This window comes from Pteropus medius, unplaced genomic scaffold (genome assembly GCF_902729225.1).
Source record: "Pteropus medius unplaced genomic scaffold, Ma_sr-lr_union100, whole genome shotgun sequence".
Lineage (NCBI taxonomy): Eukaryota > Metazoa > Chordata > Mammalia > Chiroptera > Pteropodidae > Pteropus > Pteropus medius.
Window position 1 is genome coordinate 27,867 of NW_024355875.1, and position 19,117 is coordinate 46,983.

Here is a 19,117-nt window from a genome sequence, read left to right on the forward strand (position 1 = left end):
TTCCTCTTAAGGTCTTATTCTTTTTTTTTTAAGCACATGTTTTTTGTTTTGTTTTGTTTTGTTTTGCTTTTGGTTTACATTATAGCACATTTTATTTTTTTATTTTATTTTTTTGCGGCTTTATTGAAATATAATAAACAATTAGTTGCTTGTATTGACATTGTAAAATTCAATGATTTTTTAAAAATTATAGTTGGCATACAATAATATATTAGTTTTAGTTGTACAGCATAGTGATTAGAGATCTATGTGACTCACAAAGTGATCACCTCACTAAATCGAGTACTGCTCTTCTCCCTTACATATTTATTAAAGTGTATGTTTTTTCAAAGTGTGTTTGTTTTTTTTTTTTAAAAAAATTAGTTTTAAGTATACAGTACATTGGTTAGAGATCTAAACAGTTTGTAAAATGATCTTCTCAATTGCTCTCTCCCTCCCCTGACCCTCCACCTAGCCAACGTATTAATGCTAACTGCATTCCCTGTGCTGTGTTCCCCAACCCCGTGACCATCCATCAGCTACTAATTTGTACTTCTTTAACCCTTCACCCCATTCTTCCAGTCCTCCAACCCCTCTCCCCTCTGTACATCACCAAATTGTCCACTATATTTGTGAGTCTGTTTTTGATTAGTTTGTTCTTTTTATTCCTCAGATTCCACATATAAGTGAAATCATATTGTGTTTATCTTTCTCTGTCTGACTTAAACACCTTCTAGGTCCATCAAAGCAATATCTTTTTCCATGCCCCTCCTTTTCATATGTAGGAGTCTTGTTTTCTTATCCTTTCATCTACTTTATTGTTATTAAGTTGAAGCACCTAATTCTTTTCCCTTTAAGGTACTTATTGATAGGAATGTAGTTGTTACCATTCTTTATTCCCGTTTTTGATACATGATTTTTTCTTCTTAAAGAGGTCTCTCCAATATTTCCTGTAATACTGGCTTGGTGATGATAAATTCCTTTAGTTTATTTTTGTCTGGGAAGCTCTTTATCTTTCAACTCTCAATGATAGCTTTGCTAGATAAATTATTCTTGGTTGTAGATTCTGGGTCTTCATCCCATCGAATATTTTTGCCAAGCCCTTCTGTCCTGCATAGTTTCTTTTGAGAAATCAGCTGCCAGTCTTATGGGTGTTCTCTTATAAGTAACTATCTGTTTTTCTCTTGCTGCTTTGGCATTTTAATTATGATGTGTTTTGGTGTGGGCTTTTTTGGATCTCTGATTTTTGGAATTCTCTGTGCTTCTTGGGGTTTTATGTCCATTTCCTTCACCAGATTAGGGAAATTTTCCACCACTATTTCTTCAAACAGCCATTCAACATCTTGATTTTCTTCAGTTACGCCGATCAGATGGATATTTGGACCCTTAATAGTGTCCCATATGCTCCTTAAATTATATATAAAGTCTTGGCATCTTATCTCTTGCCGTTCTGATTGTGTGTCTTTGGCTTTCCCATCTTCTAGATAGGGGATGAAATCCTCTTCTTTATTCACTTTGTTTATTTCTTTGTTTATTCCTTTTAATATATTTCTCATCTTAGATAATGTGTTCTTAATTTCAGACTGGTTCCCTTTTATAAGTTTCATTTCCATTTTTATATATATATATTTTAATCTCTTTGTTGAAGTTCTCTACATGTCCCCAAAATTCATTGAGCATCTTTATAACCAGTGTTTTAAACTCTGCATCTGTTGGATTACTTGACTCCATTATATCTGGATCTCTGTTCTGTTCTGTCATATGGCTTCTGCTTCTTTGTCTTCCCATTTTGGCTGCCTTTACGTATCTGTTTCTATGCACTAAGCAAAGCTCCTAAGCCTCCCGGTCTTATTAGTGTGGATTTGTGAAGTAGGTGTCTAGTGACACAGCCCTGAGAGGGGTTCAGCTGCAGGCCAAATTTAGCCCAAGCCTCTACCCCTCCAGAGCCACTTATTAAGATTCAGCAAGCAATCCACAGATGCTGTGCTTATAGTTGCCTCAAAAGGCCACACCAGAAACCAAGGCCAGCTGCCTCCAGTGTGAATCTAGGAGCTGCTCAGCAAGGAACATCTGAGTCATTGAGGATCTACCTGGAAGTGGCTTGGGTGGAGCCGTGAGTTGGGGGAAGCAAGGTTTCAGGGACTTATCTGGGCAGAGCAACCTCTATTATCGAGTTTGATGACACCTCGACTATGGCAGCACTGTGTTTGCTAACTGGGAGGGGGAGAGTAGAACAGGGAACAATGGATACTGCCGGCACTTCTGTACAGAGCAACTCTCACCTTGGCCCTCACTCTGACAATGTCTCCCTATAAGTCCCTGGTGCCCCAGCGTGCAGCCGAATCGGCACTGGTGCTCAGAGTGAGCAGGTCCCTCACTGAGAAAATTCGCTTGTGGACCTGGTCACTTTAAGAGGCATCTGCTGCCACCACTGCCACAGCCTCTGTCTCACTCAGCCACTTGTAGCCCTGCGTCCTCACCCCATCCTACCTTCTGTCGTTGTAGGGCGATTTCTTGGATTTCTCTACAGTTGTATGGCTTGTTCATCCCAGAGGATTTTTCCTTATTGCTGCTTCTTGTTTCTGTCACAACTTTGATTTGGTCGCCAGAGAGATGAACAGAGCCTCTATCATATACACCATTATTTTTTCTCCCCGGGTCTTACTCTTTAACTCTCTTATAGTTATGTATATTTTAGTCTTCCCCAGTAACCTGTAATCTACTGCCTCATTCCTTTTATATGTTCTTAATACCTAGCAAATTGCCTCATTTATAGTAAAACTTCAGCAAATGTTTATGCAGTTATTTCGAACTAAGTCAAAGAAATCAAATAGCACAAACTGCAAAATTATTTTATTACACAAATTTTATGAACTGAAAATTTAAAAGTAGAAATTTGTTCATTAAAAAAAGCCATTTAATCTAATTACGTATTTTGTTTTCTGAGCATCTGCATTTCCTTCATCTGGAAACAAGGAGTGAAAGACGTTGGAGTTGTGTGACTATTGGGTTAGGTGGTGTGAAGCAGTCGCTGTTGATGGTTTTGGCCCACTAGGGGGCACTGTTGGCTTTACAAGGAATGATTTTCTCTGATAGTCCCAGAAGGTTGAACAGCTAAGTGAGGAGACCAGAGAGCATGCGAGCCAGTTAAATTATAGACAGAAAATGTGGGGAAAGGAGGAAAAGTGTTTGTGTAAAGTTCCCCTCAAGTTTTCATTTCTGTGACTCTGTACACCTCAGAGATTCCATACTGTATAAATCCTTTGTGAGGATGATTCTCTGAGCAGAGGCATGGAGGTTAGAATGTTAACAGCGGTCGTGAGCATGAAGTTCAACAGAAAACAACTTCATAACCTGTTTCCATTAAAAAATTTTTATAGCTAAATTTTCCACAAAATATGCACTTAGAAATTATTTCAACACCCAAAATATCCTTCCTTTTCATATATCTCCCCTGAGACTAGAAGAAAACAGAACGAAGAGGAGAGTAGGAGATAACGTGACAAAATAAGAAACACAACTAGGAGGAAAGGAAGAGGACAACATTTAATGTGACCTGTAATGTGTGGCTTGATGAGAAATAGCTGTGTGGGTCTCGGGTGCTCAGGTGTTGGACAGGATAGAGGGAGAGGTGGAAATTAAGTCAGAGTAGAATTATACATCATACATATACTTATTTTTCACTAACAGAACCTTTGTTGGAAACGTTTTCTATGCAGATGGTGACTGAATGGGCTGGGTTTTTATGACTCTTGTTGTAGAGTTTCCTGTTAAGGGAATGACAGGTCTCAGATGTGATTGGTGCTCAGTGAGTCTGGCGGAACCTAACGACTGAAAGACAACATTTGCCTGGTTCAGGACTCTACCCCCTGACTCTTATCAAAAGTATCATCTCCCTTTTCTCACAAACACAAAGTTCTCTTACATAAAGTGTTTTAAGAAAAAAAGCACCTTATAACTTCGTGTATTGTAAATACTGTCCACGACTGTCCTGCACTATTTGCACTTTGCATCTATGATTTTGAAAGGACGACTGTGCCATCTGACTGGGCTCCTGTGGGTGGAGTTTCCTTTTAACTGAATGACAAGGCTCAGATGTGACTGCTGTTCAGTGAGTCTGGTGGAATCTAACGACTGAAAGACAACATTTGCTGGTCCAGGACTCTACCCCCTCCAGAGCAGGGGCAAGGACACCACAGTAACTGGGCAAGGAGTCATGGAGAGACACCGGGGAGCTCTGCTGGGGCTTCTGTGGGTCCAAGTTTGCTGTGAGTTGGCTCCATCTCAGATGGGGTACTGGGAAGTGTTCCATAGCTGAAGGTGGAGGGAAGGAAGGGAGAGCTGACACAGTTCCTAGACAGTCTTGTTTCGGTGCTTCTTGGAATACTTCATAGGTTTAGAAACTGCATCATCAGTCCCCAGTGACATCATTCGTGTTCGTTTTCCTCTTTCCAAGCAGGTGTGAGAGGAATGAACGTGGAGCAGAGTCCATCGCTGAGTCTCCAGGAGGGAACCAATTCTACTCTGAGGTGCAATTTTTCTACCACGGTGACATTTATGCAGTGGTTCCGACAGAATCCTGGAGGCGGCCTCACCAGTCTGTTTTTCATGAGTTCAGGAACGAAGCAAAATGGAAGGTTAAGCTCCACAATGAATACTAAGGAACTGTATAGTACCCTGCTCATCACAGCCTCCCAAGTGCAGGACTCAGCCACCTACCTCTGTGCAGGGGACGCACAGTGCTCCCAGGCGATCTGCAGCCTATACCCAAACTACAGCTGGGCCTGCAGCCCCACCCCTCCCACGGGGCAGGCATGTTGCTGGCACAGTTGCCTTTGCACAGTAAACTTATTGCAATAAAGCGTGTCCAAGAGTTAATAGAATACTCAAAAGTTTAGAGATTCATGCTTTGAAAATTGCTGCAACATTGGAAAGCAAATATTCATAGGCTTAGAAATACAAATTAAATAGAAAAATAATAGCTTCAGTAAAAAAATGTCATTTGCACGTGCAGTTTGAACTAATTCAGCAAACTCAGTATTAACATAGAAGATAGTTAAATTAATTTTCCTTGTAATTAAAAAGACAGTGATAGCATGCATAAACAAGCATTCTGCATTATTATATACAAGTCATGAAAGCACTTTTAGTTTCTTAGAAGTCCTCTGCTATTACAGAAAATGTCAGAGAAAACATTAAAATGTTGCTGTATAAATTTACATTTAAAATTAAATCTGATTGCTATGAAGAATTAAATCTTTTATAGAAAAATTGTTCCACTAGTGACATCAGCTCTAGATTCACTAGAATTTATATTTTAAATTCATTTATCAACTATTTATGCTAATGTTGCCACACCATAGAAAATACTCTTAAGAGCTCTAAGATCAGTTCCAGCAACAGAAATAGCCATCTCAAAATTAAAAATTATGAAATATTCTGTTTGCAGTATTTTTATTAACAACAACTGACATTGTTTTCAATTATATTGATTGAAATGTGATACAGAATGTATAAATGTAAAAAATAACTTACTAAATTAATTTTTAGAAAATCTTATTATTGTCAGGATCCCACACTAATAAAGTATTTTTTGTTATTGAATTGTTAAAATTATGACCTCAAAATATTTTTTGCAAATTGTAATTTTATTTTGTTTCTTATGTATCATTGTAAATCCCATCATGTTTTCTAAGTAAGAAAATATTTTTTAAAAGAGAGCTCTTTTTCTTTTTCCTGCCCCAAATTTTCATTTTGTACTGGGCCCCCAAAATTATAGTAGTCAGTCTGGCTGTGAGTTTTCGACACTGGAGTTGATCTTGGGAGGAGGGAGCTAGAAGCCAGAAAGCAATCAGGCTGTTTGAGAAAGCAGTTTTTTCCTCTACGTATGACTGAACTCATGCACCTCCTCCAGGTTCTACAAGTTGCTGAGTTTTCTTCTTACAAGAGAGATATGATATGTTACAGATATACATATAAGAAATGAATTTCCAGAAAGAAACGTTCTGTTTCCCCAGGACTCAGCCATAGAGTCCACCCCCATTGCACTGCCTGTGATGATCCTTACACTCAGTGGTGAAGTCCTATTCCACTCCATTTTTCTAGGGACTTAGGTTCTCCTTGATCCATCACTGATCCTATAGGAGAAATGAAAACCCAGACAGAAACTCATCCTGCGGACCCCGTCTCTGTCACTGAAGAGGGCTCAGGGTTGGTTGGGGGCTACCGTAGACATACCTGACTGCATGAGGCTGTGAAAATGGTCTTGGTGTTCCATGATGCAGGACAAGTTCTCCCAGGTCTCACACCACTCATATTGTACAGAACCAGTCCTCAATAAATCTTTCCTTTGTTAAATTGTAAAAAAGAATTTTAGAGCCAGAAGAGCCCTCAGAAACTTTTTAGTCAAATTTCATTTTACAAAACAGAAGCTAAATCCAAGATGCCAGTATGAAATAATAAGATAGTAACTGAGCTGGGAGTAGAAAGAAACTGGATCTCATTAATCCCTCTTCAGGATTCTTGTCCCTGCTTTCTTCCTGCGGAACCATCCTGCTGAGCAAAGAGAGCTAGTTAATGCAAGCCCCTTCACTTAGATCTCCTGCAGGACCATCCTGCTGAGCAAAGAGAGCTGGCTAATGCAAGCTCCTTCACTTAGATCTCTGCAGTCTGAGTTTGTGAAAGCTGTGGCCTAACATTTTGACCGCTGAAATGAAGCATTCTAATTGATGTAAATGTTTGACCCTTTGGGCAGGAAAGAAGACAGGCTGAGCCATCGTCATTACCCGCAAACCAAGTCCATCACGCACTGGCTTGTAAGAGTAAGCCAACAGGTATAGTGCCACCTACTAACACCCTGATGTATTTCTAAGGGTTTTTCTAGAAATTGCAAATATGTTTATTTTCCCAGGCAGACATTTTTGAAAGCCAGCACATGAATAGAGACCATCACTATCACGTTGTTGTAAAGAAATGATTATTGGACTGTGGAGCCCAAGGGGAACATCGTCGTCATGCAGCTGGCAGTCCATGGAGATACTAGAAGAAGCCTCTCCAGATCGACACTTGGATGATGAGTCACTTGATAGCCAATGAAATAATCTTGGAGCTGCAAATTTTGTCCAGGGCTTCACTATACCTGTGCTAGTCTTAACATGTGGAATACTCTGCTGAACAGAGTATAGTTAAATAATAACATTCCATCCTAGATCCGTAACTCAAGAGGGCAAATGTTGATCTGAAGTGTCTGGTCTCTAAGAAGAGGGAATTTGCTCGATGTAAGATTTGGGAGTTCTAACTTATGGAAGATGAATGAGAGAATAGAGGAAGATCTTTAGAATGGAGAAATTTTATGTACGTAAAACACATTTATATTTACATGTTGATACTTATATGTTGATTTGTAATTCTTCATTATATCTGAAGAATCCTTAAATCCTTAAGGGTGTGAAATGAGGATGGGGGATTATGCTTATTCTCCATAACTGGAGAGGATAAGTGAGTACAAATCACAGGAAAGGGGCTTTCACATATGGAAATGACGTGGTCTTGGTTTGCCAGGGACCATTTCTCATGTTCAATTCTTTAGAGCCAGTTTCTATTTGTAGTATTTCCCTAGCAGACACAGGCAATATTCAGCCTTCCCTAGATTTTTTTTCTTACAGAGGTAATTGGAAAATAGGAAGTTATTAAAGGAGATGAAAAAGAGTTTTTGACAGAGGGAGATAATTCTAGAAGTTTATACGACTGAGAAATTTTATCATGTCTATGGAAAAGAACATTGTAGCCGAGTTTGGGAGTAAAATGATCAAGTCGGGACTTGAGTCAGCCAGCACTAGCAAAGGCAGCAGAAATCCATGCCAGGTGAGTTGGCTTATACTTCAGAGGCAATTCCACTAAGAATGTGAGTTAGTCACTGCATTTAGGACATGCCATACCTTTGATATCAGAAAATAAAAATACCTGTTGAACAAATTGACATATAGGTACTTTTTCTGAATCTGCAGCTTGATATTTTCTGACAATTCCTAATCTTTCAATACTCTGCTGTATATAATACACATAACAATGGCAATAGATTTCTTAAAGCACATCAGATTTCTCTTTGCAAATCAACACAATTATGGGTCAGACTGTTTCCCGTCTCATGGAAGTTCCCGTCCCTGTTTTTTTATCATTAAGATTCAATCCTTTACCTCTTGTCACAGTCATCTCTACTGAAGGAAGTTTGCACATTCTGACTCTTGGTAGGTACTGTCAGTTCTCTGGGAATAGCAAGGTCAAGGGCAAGACCAGCTTAGAGGAGCAGAGTCTGAAATAATAGGTATTTAAAATATCGAATGATCTTCTCGCTTACAAGTTTCCTTTAGAAAGAGTATTTCTCCATAACTGATAAATGTAGATGTATATTCTGGTTGAAAGAAAAGATTTTATATTTTCTTTGTATAAAAGACCTAGTCTAACATGGACTAGTGGAACAGAATTGGGAGTCCAGAAGTAAATCCATATTTATATGGGCAAATAATTTTCGACAAAAAAGACAAAAACATACGGTGGAGAAAGGAAAGCCTCTTCAATAAATGGTGCTGAGAAAACTGGAAAGCAACCTGCAAAAGAATAAAACTAGACTGTTGTCTATCACCACACACCAAATGAACTCAAAATGGATTAAGGATCTGAATATAAGACCCGAAACAATAAAATGCGTAGAAGAAAACATAGGAATGATACTCAAAGATCTTGGACTTAAAGAGGATGTTATGAATGTGATCTCAAAGGCAAGGAAAGTAAAAGCAAAAATAAACGAATGAGACTACATCAAACTAAAAAGCTTGTGCTCAGCAAAAGAAAGCAACAACAAGGTAAAGAGACAACCATCCAAATGGGAAAACAGATTTGCAAGCAATGCCTCCAATAAGGGCCTAATATCCAAAATATACAAAGAACTCATAGGACTCAATAGCAATAAGAAAAGCAAAGGACCCAATCAAAAAATGGTCAGAGGATCTGAACAGACACTTCTCCCTAGAGGACATACAAATGGCCAACAAATATATGAAATGATGCTCAACATTGCTAGCTATTAGGGAAATGTAAATCAAAACCACAATGAAATACCATCTCACACCTGTTAGAATAGCTATAATCAATAGGACAAGTAATAACAAATGTTGGAGAGGATGTAGAGAAATAGGAACCCTCATACACTGCTGGAGGGACTGCAAATTGGTACAGCCACTATGGAAAACAGTATGGAGGTTCAAAAAACTAAGAATTGATCTACCATATGATTCAGCAATCCCTCTACTGGGTATTTGCCCCAAAGACTTGAAAACTTATATCTGTAAAGATATTTTTCACACTGATGTTCATAACAGCGTTATTCACAGTGGCCAGGACATAGAAGCAACCAAAGTGTCCTACAATAGATGATTGGCTAAAAAACTGTGGTACATATATTACTCAGCCATAAAAAGAGATGAAATTCTGCCATTTACAACAATATGGATGGACCTTGAAATAATCATACTAAGCAAAATAAGCCAGACAGAAAATGTTGATAATCACGTGATATCACTTATATGTGGGATATAAACCTAAAAGCAACAAATGAACAGGGCAAAGAAACAGAGACTCATGATCATGGACAATGGACTAGTGGTTACCAGTGGGAAGGGTGGAGGGGGGAGGGGGAAAAATATAAAATGTTAAAAAAAAAGAGACCTAGTCTACTGTTGAATAAATAGCAACAGCATCTGCCTCTTTCCAACGTGTAAATCATGACTCAGTAGAAGACAGAGACAGAAATCGTGATCTCGACATCTAAATTAATCTCTGATCTAAGACTTTGTTTGACCTATTGCTGCTTTTTTGTGTCTGAGCCCCTCATAGGCACAGGGTAAGAGAACATTGAACCAGCAAGTTCAGTAGTTATTGATTTGACCACAAGATGGTAGTGCTTTGCTGTTGATGAAGAATATGTGGATTCTGAATGAGTCATCTGTGGCAGAAGAAGAGCCTTTTTCCTATTGGCTGGGCAGAGAATGTGAAAAACCCCACGTTTGTTAGAGAAAAGAAGGGACAGCCTGATAACAGAAGTAGCTCAATTGGCTGAAGATTATAAGTGTATAATTGATCTCAATTAGGAAGAATGCTGAAGATATCCGTTGGAGCTTTATTTTTGTTCTTGTGGCTGCAACTGGACTGTGAGTTGAGGGTTTATGGGAAACAGGGTATATTAGTGGATTTTCTTTAGAAGCCAAGGAAGAGACTAGCTTTATTCAGGTTCCTTCCAGTTACTATAGAAGAGGAAAAGTATATTTTGGACAGTAATAATCTGGCATACTTTCATCTTTCTCTGACTTTTTCTTTCTGCATAGGGGTCATCCGAGGAGAGAAAGTGGATCAGCGTCCTTCTACCCTGAGGGTCCAGGAGGGAGACAGTTCTGTTATCAACTGTACTTATTCAGACAGTGCTTCAGTATACTTCCTTTGGTATAAGCAAGAAGCTGGAAAAGGTCCTCAGCTCATTATAGATATTCGTTCAAATAAGAACGAAAACAAAGATGGAAGATTCACTGTTTCACTGAGGAAGGCGGACAAACAGTTCTCCCTGAGCATCGAAGCCACCCAGCCTGGAGACTCAGCTGTCTACTTCTGCTCAGCAAGTCCACAGTGCTTCCCAGGCACCTGCAAGCTGTGCACAATCCTGGGAGTGGAGCAGCCCCCTTCTTTGAAGGGACAGACCTTTGTCAGATAGCGTTTGTCTGCAAGTGGAAACGAATGTGTTGTCTGTTAAAAACACATAATAAGAAGGTTAGGTTTAAGATGACCCAGAAAGAATGTTTTGTCAGTTGACTGTTTGGTGGATTTGTGAAATTTAGACTTTGAAAATGACTTTACATTTGCTAGTCAGGCTCTTTACATATAATTAAATTCTGAGTATTTCTATTACGAATGAGATTTTAAATCTTGTCTTTCAAATTTTGCTTGTTATTTTTTTGCCCAATTATAAAGCATTACATGCTAAATATAGAAAATATATAAAATATAAATATGTAAAATTGATAATTATACAGCCAGTTAATTTATTGCTTATATATAATGTACCATTTTCACAAATTCTAGTATAATTAAGATTCTGATTTTTTCACTTAATAGTAAATCTTGAATTGTGCATTCCGATTTTTGTCTTCTCTAATTCCTGATTTTTAATAGTTCTAAGAGCATGTCAGAAACCACAATTACATTGTATTTTCTGCCTCCCTGTATATTTATGGTAAAATTTGTCAGCTGTTCTATATGCTCTGAGTACTTTATGTATTTATTTAATTTTTTTTTAATTTTTCAATTATAGTTGACATACAGTATTATATTAGTTTCAGGTGTACAACATTGTGATTAAACATTTATAAAATTTATAAAGTAATACCCTGATAAACCTAATGACCATCTGATACCATACAGCATTATTACAATATTATTGACTACATTCCCCATGCTACACTTTACATTCCATGACTATTGTGAAGCTACGAATTTATACTTCTGAATCTCTTCCTCTTTTTCTCCATACCCTCCGAACTCCCTCTCATTTTGCAACCATCAATAGGTTTTCTGTATCTATGAGATTAATTCTGTTTTGTTTGTATATTTTGATTTTTCGATTCCACATATAAGTGAAATCAGATGGTATTTGTCTTTCTCTGCCTGTCTTATTTCACTTAGCACAATATCCTGTAGATATATCCATGTTGTCCCGAGGGGTACATTTTCATTCATTATTATGGCTTTGTAATATTGTATATATTTACACCTCTTTTATACTTATCCACCCATTAATAGACACCCAGGTTGCCTCCATATCTTGGCTATTGTCAATAATGCTGCAACGAACATATGGATGCACATGTCACTTTGAAGTAGTGTTTTGTTTTTTTTCAGATAAATACCCGAAAGAGGGATTACTGGGTCCTTCTTCGTTTCTTATTATAGCCTTTTTAAAAGTCTATTTTGTCTGTATAACTATTGCTACCCCAGCTTTTCTTTTTCATTTCCATTTTTGTGACATATGTTTTCACATCCCTTTACTTTCAGTCTGTGTGTGTCTTTCGATATGAAAGGAGTCTCTTGTAGGTAGCACATATAAGTTTCTTGTTTTCTTATCCATTCAGCCACCCTACGTGTTTCGATTTGAGAATTTAAACCATTTACATTTAGAGTAGTTTTTGATAGAAAAGTAGTTATTGCCTTTATTTTTTTAGTTTTTTCCTGATCCTTCAAGAGAAGCTATAATCCCTTGATTTTTTTTGTATTATTAGTTTCAAGTATATTGTATACAGTACATTGGTTAGACATTTATATAGTTTATAAAGTGACCCCCCAATTGCTTTTTCTCTCCTCTAGCTCTCCACCTAGCCATTAATTAATACTGACTGCATTCCCTATGCTATATCTCCCATCCCCATGACCGTCTATCAACTACTAATTTTTACTTCTTTAACCCTTCATCCCTTTTTCCCAGCTCCTCAACCCTCCCTACCCTCTGGCCATCACCAGATTGTCCTCTATATTTATGAGTCTGTTTTTGATTAGTTTGTTTGTTTTGTTCCTTAGAATCTGCATATAAGTGAAACCATATGGTATTTATCTTTCTCTGTCTGACTTATTTCACTCAGCATAAAATCTCTAGGTCTATCCATGTCATTGCAAGTGGTATGATTTCATTTTTTTTTTTGATGGCTAAATAATATTCCATGGTATATGTAAACAATAACTTCTTTATCAAATCATCTGCTTCCACATCTTGGCTATTGTAAATAGTGTTGCCATGAATATAGAGGTGCATAGATCTTTACAAATTATTATTTTGGCTTTCTTCGGATAAATATCCAGAAGTGCAATTGCTAGGTCAAAAGGAATAACTGTTTTTAATTTTTTGAGAAACCTCCGGACTGTTTTCCATAGTGGCTGTACCAATTTGCATTGCCGCCAACGGTGTATGAGAGTTCCCTTTTCTTTGCATCCTCACCAGCACTTGTTTTTTGATTTATTGATGATAACCATTCTGACAGGTGTGAGGCGATATCTCATTGTGGGTATAATTTGATTTTCTCTGATAATTAGTGTCCTTGAGCATTTTTTCATACGTCTATTGGCCATCTGTATTTCCTCTTTGGAGAAATATCCGTTCATGCTTTCTTCCTATTTTTTAATTGGATTGTTCGTTTTTGTTGTTGTTGTTGTTGAGTTGTATGATTTCTTTATATATTTTAGATATTAACTTTTTACCAGATGTATCATAAGTGAATATCTTTTCTCATTCAGTGAGTTGTCTTTTCATTTTGTTGATGGTTTCCTTTGCTGTACAGAGCTTTTTAGGTTGTTGTAGTCCCTTTTGTTTATATTTTCTTTTGTTTTCCTTGCCTGAGGAGATATGTCTGAAACGAAGTTACTAGTAGCAATATCAGAGAGATTACTGCCTATATTTTCTTATAGACGTTTTATGGTTTTGGGTCTTACATTTAGTCTTTAATCCATTTGGAGTCTGTTTTTGTATACAGTGTAAGAAGGTGATCCAGTTTCTTTTTTTGCACATATCTGTTCAATTTCCCAGCACCATTTATTGAAGAGATCTTTTTACCCCATCATATATTCTTACCTCTTTTGTCATATATTAAGTGAGCGTGGATTTATTTTGGGGCTCTTTATTCTGTTCCATTGATTGATATATGGGTTTTTTTTTATACTTATCTTCCTTCCTTCCTTCCTTCCTTCCTTCCTTCCTTCCTTCCTTCCTTCCTTCCTTTTCTTCCTTCCTTCCTTCCTTCCTTCCTTCTCTCTTCTCTCTCTTTCTCTCTTTCTTCTCTCTCTCTCTCTCTCTCTCTCTCTCTCTCTCCCCTCGCCTTTCTTTTCTTTCTTTCTTTCTTTCTTTCTTTCTTTTTTTCGCCGATATCATGCTATTTTGATTACTGTTGACTTGTAGTATAGTTTGATATCTGGTAGTGTGATACTTTCAACTTTCTCTTCTTTCTCAAGATTGTTGTGGCTATTCAGAGTCCTTTATGGTTCTATATAAATTCACAAGTTTCTTTTAAAAAGAGTAATTCTCCTAGTGTTGTAGGTAAATCAATGGAAAGAACAAATTTGCATAAATAATTAATTCCCTAATTCTTTCACCCCCGGTCAAGGGTAGGCTATTTTCGAGGTGTCTGATATTCTTCCTAAGGGTGGATATAATTTGCAATTGGTAGGGTGAGATGATCCCTCTTGGCTGAATTATAGTTGTGTGTTATTAGCTAACTGTTTTGTTTTTATAGGGAAAGTCATTAGTTTAAGTTAGATTTAAAACATCTGAACAAGAAAGGTCAGTACTGTTTCCAACACCTCAATGGCTTTTATTTTTTTTTTATCTTTTATTTTCCTCACTATAACTAATAGCTTCTGTTGGTAGAAGCAGACTGATTCTCTTTTGATCTTCTTCCTCTAAGACTGTTAATGGAATGAGAGGGAAGTGTGGCTTATATTTTATTGGTTTATTCTTCTCAAACCAAGTTAGAAGAGAAAGTGGCTATTGCTTTGGGCTTAATGATTTATCATACTTGAGAGTTTATGCAATGGAAGAAAAAGAATGTTCTAGCTAGAGTGTGCAGACTCAGTATATAGTTAGCTTGGATTCAGACACATTCAAGCTTTAAAACTTCAGGGTGGTTTGTATATTTGGTTCCTACTGCCTCTGGACAATTTACCACAAACTTGGTGGCTTAAAATAACAGAAATTTTTTTCTGTAAAGATATATGTACCTTGTGTTCACTGTGGCATTATTCATGGTGGCCAAGACATGGCAACAACCGAAGCGTCTTTCCATGAATGATTGGATAAAGAAGAAGTGGTACATATATACAATGGAATATTCCATAGCCATAAGAAAGGATGAGATTTTGCCATTTGCAACAAAATGAATGAATCTTGAGCTTATCATGCTAAGCAAAATAAGTGAGACAGAAAAAGTCGAGAACCATATGACTTCGCTCATATGTGGGATATAAAATTGAAAGCAACAAACAAACAAGACAGACAAGCAAAATCTCATGACAGACAACAGTTTAGTGGTTACTAGAAGGAAAGGTGGAGGGAGGAGGTAGTTAAGGAAAAAGGGAGTCAAATAATATGGTGACAGGAGGAGATTTATTTTGGGTGGTGAACACACAGTGCAATATATATGTATGATGGGTTATTGAATTGTACAGCTGAAACCTATATGATTTTATTAATCAGTGTTACCCCAATGGATTTAATAAGAAAGGTTTTCTTTCTATATGTATACTAAATCAACACACACAAGAAAGAATTTTTTTCTGTCATGGTTCTAAATGCCAGAAGTTGAAATTATTTCCATTGAACTAAAATCAAGTTGTCAGGAGGGCTGCACCTGATCCAGAGGGTCTAGGAGATAATTTATTCCTTGAATCTTCTGGCTGTAGTGGGTGCCGATATTTCTTGGATTGTGGACACGTCACTCCAATCTTTGCATCTACGATCTCTTTGGCTTCTCTTTTTCTGTCATCAAATCTCCTTCTGTCTCCCTTTTAAAAGTACACATGTGAATACATTTAGGCTCATATAATCCAAAATTATTTTCCCATCTCAGGATTCTTAATTAATCATATCTTCAAAAGTTTTTTCCTGTGTATATGTGTTTGCGTGTTCCCATACAAGACAACATTCACAGAATCTGAAGATTTAGATCTGGTTGTTTTTTTAGCCATTATTTTGCCTATCACTGTTGGCATGGCAGGTGCACTTCTTTCCCAAGTTGAGAAAATAATGTACATATTCAGCAGAGTTCAGCCATGAAAATAGAAACCACATCAATTACTTTATTTGTGTTTTAAAATTTTATTTCTCAGTGTTTTAAATTTTTATTTTAAAAAGTGATATAGAAAAATTGATTATTTCTCTGTATAGTTATATCTGTAGTTTTGAATTCTAAACACATAGTGTATACTAGGTAACTATCACACAACATGATAGAGAAGAGTGCAATTGCTCCCCAAAGCTCTTGTGCTATCTTTTTATAATTACACACTCCCCAATCATTAACTCCTTACAAATATTGATTTTTGTTTTATGTTTTTGTCATTTATTTATTTATTCATTCATTTATTTATTTATCTATTTATTTTTAGGTTAAGTTTATTGGGCTAACATTGGTTAATATGAATATATAATTTTCAGGTATACATTATCATTTGACATCTATATATTTTATGGTGTATTTACCACCCAAAGTCCAGTTTCCTACAGCTACCATATATTTGATACACTTTATCCACTTCACCCTCCCCCTAAACTCTATATTTCATCCCCCATACGCCATCTACCCTCACTCCTCTAGTAACCACATGTCTATAGTCTTCTGGTAACCACTAGTTTATAGTCTGTGTCCATGAGTCTCTGTTTGTTTGTCCTGCTCATTTGTTGCTTTTAGGTTTATGTCCCACATATAAGTGATATCATGTGATTTTCTACTTCTTAAGTCTGGCTTATTTCACTTAGCATTATTATCTCAAGGTCCATTCATGTTGTCACAAACAGTAATATTTCATCTCTTCTTATGGCTGAGTAATATTCCATTGTATATATGTACCATGGCTTCTTTAGTCAATTATCTTTCATAGGACACTTCAGTTGCTTCCATGTCCTGGCCACTTTGAATAATGCTGCTATGAACATCGGTGAGCAAATCTCTTTTTGGAATGGGTTTTCAAATCTTTGGAGTAAATACCAAGTAGAGGGATTGATGGATCATATGGTAGATCAATTCTCAGTTTTTTGAGGAAACTCCATACTCTTTTCTATAGTGGCTGTACCAATTTGCAGTCCCACTAGCAGTGTATGAGGGCTCCATTTTCTGAAGATCCTCTCCAACATTTGTTATTACTTGTCCTGTTGATTATAGCTATTCTAATAGGTGTGAAATGGTATCTCATTGTGGTTTCGATTTGCATTTCTCTAATAGCTAGCGATATTGAGCATCTTTTCATATATTTGTTGGCCATTTGTATGTCCTCTAGGGAGAAGTGTCTGTTCAGGTCTTCTGCCCATTTTTTGATTGGATCATTTGTTTTTTTGTTGTTATTGAGTCCTACGAGTTCTTTGTATATTTGGGATATTAGGCCCTTATCGGAGGCATTGCTTGCAAATATGTTTTCCCATTTGGATGGTTGTCTCTTTACCTTGTTGCTTTACCTATTTCGGGTCTCCCTGATTGGGAGCATAAATGTTAATAAGTGTTACGTCTTCTTGGTGCATGATTCCCTTTATCATTATGAAGTGTCCCTCAGTATCTTTCTTTATCTTTTTGAAGTCTATTTCGTCTGATATTAGTACCACTGCTCCCGCTTTTTTCTGAATGCTATTTGCTTGAAATGTCATTTTCCACCCTTTCACTTTGAGTCTATATTTGTCTTTGGAGCTGAGATGTGTCTCCTGGAGGCAGCATATGGTTGGGTTTTGGTTTTTAATCCATTCTGCAACTCTGTGCCTTTTTATTGGTGAGTTTAGTCCATTAACATTTAGGGTGATTATTGAAATATGAAGTCTTCTTGTAGCCATTTTATCTTTTGCTTTCTGGTAACTTGGTGTTTCCATTGCTTCTTTGTCCTTATGTTTCTGTTTTCTTTATTTGGGTTGGCTTTTGTGGGTTTTCCCTCTGGTTTTTCTTGTTTTATGTTATATACTTCAGTTTTGATTCTTTGGTGTGTGGTTACCATTATAAATATGCAAAGGATAGTTATATAGAGAGAGTCGTCCACTTTCTTCTGTATGTGCCTTATCTACATTCCCTTTTGTGAATTTGGGTCTTTGAATCCTCCCCCTTTCAGTCATTGTCACCTCTATTTGTCTCTATGTATGCTGAACGTTCATTACTATCTTGCTGTAGCCATTCTCTTATTATTATTTAAGCTTATAATGTCCTGTTCTTAGTCAGGATTGCACTCCTCTGCATCAATTTGCCTTATAGTCGCTTTACTCCTAATTACGTTTTTTTTTTTTCTTTTTGTCATTTTGTTTTAGGTGAACTGACCCCTTTCAGTATTTCCTGTAGTGCAGGACTCGTAGTGGAGAATTCCCTCAATTTTTGAATGTCTGGAAAGGTCTTAATTTCTCCTCTATGTCTAAAGGAGAGCTTACTTGGAAACATTATTCTAGGCTGGTAGTTATTTTCACTTAATAGTTTGAATATTTGATTCCACTCCTTTCCAGCTTGTAAGGTCTGTGCTGAGAAGTCCGACGATAATCTAATGGGCTTTTCCTTTATGAGTTACCGTCTTCTTTTCCCTGGATTTCTTTTCCCAAAGAAATCTGTCTTTGTCATTGATTTTAATAATTTTAATACAATGTGTCTTGGTGTAGGCCTTTTTTCGGTTGAGATAATTGAATATTCTGTTGACTTCTTGAATTCCAAGCTCCAGCTCATTCCTTAGATTTGGGAAATTCTCATCCACTGTTTGTCTGAAAATGCTTTCTAGTCCCTGCTCCTTTTCTTCATCTTCGATAATGCCCATTATTCTTATGTTTCCTCTCCTGATTGTATCAGCTAGTTCTTATATTTCTCTTTCATTATTCTTCATCTTTTGGTTTCTCTCTTCTTCTTTCTGACTTATTTCTAGATTTCTGTCTTTGATATCACTGATCCTTTCCTCTATTTGGTCGACTCTATGTCCCAAGCTTGCTATTTCATTTGTCAACTTTTGCAGTGTGTGTTTTTATCTCCAGAAGATCTATTCTGTTCTTTTTGAGGGTTTCAATCTTCTTGCTAAAGATCTAATTCTGCTCATCTAGTTGTATTTTTCAATTCCTGACAATGTTGATATGACTCATTTTGGAACTCACTGAGTTTTTTCAGAAGTACCATCCTAAATTCTCCGTCATTTAAGTTGCATATTTCTATGTCTATAAGCTTATGTTCTGGAGATTTTTTTCTTTCTTTCTGAGATGCCTTGTCACCTTGGTTGTGTTTAATGGACTATTTCTCCTCCTGTGCATTAATGGAAATGTTTTCGCTTTTTTTTCCAGAGAGAAGATTTATTATATAAAGGTCTCTCTTTAGCCTGCTGCAAAGAAGGCGCTTTT

General features: G+C 36.9%; 1 gene segment (V, D, J or C); it reads left to right on the forward strand.

The window, feature by feature from the left end:
* The first annotated feature begins 10,062 nt into the window (after positions 1–10,062).
* LOC120599946 (T cell receptor alpha variable 13-1-like) lies at positions 10,063–10,945 on the forward strand. The segment is given in 2 exon segments: positions 10,063–10,184; positions 10,359–10,945. Coding segments are annotated over 2 exon segments (435 nt in total).
* The last annotated feature ends 8,172 nt before the right edge of the window (positions 10,946–19,117 follow it).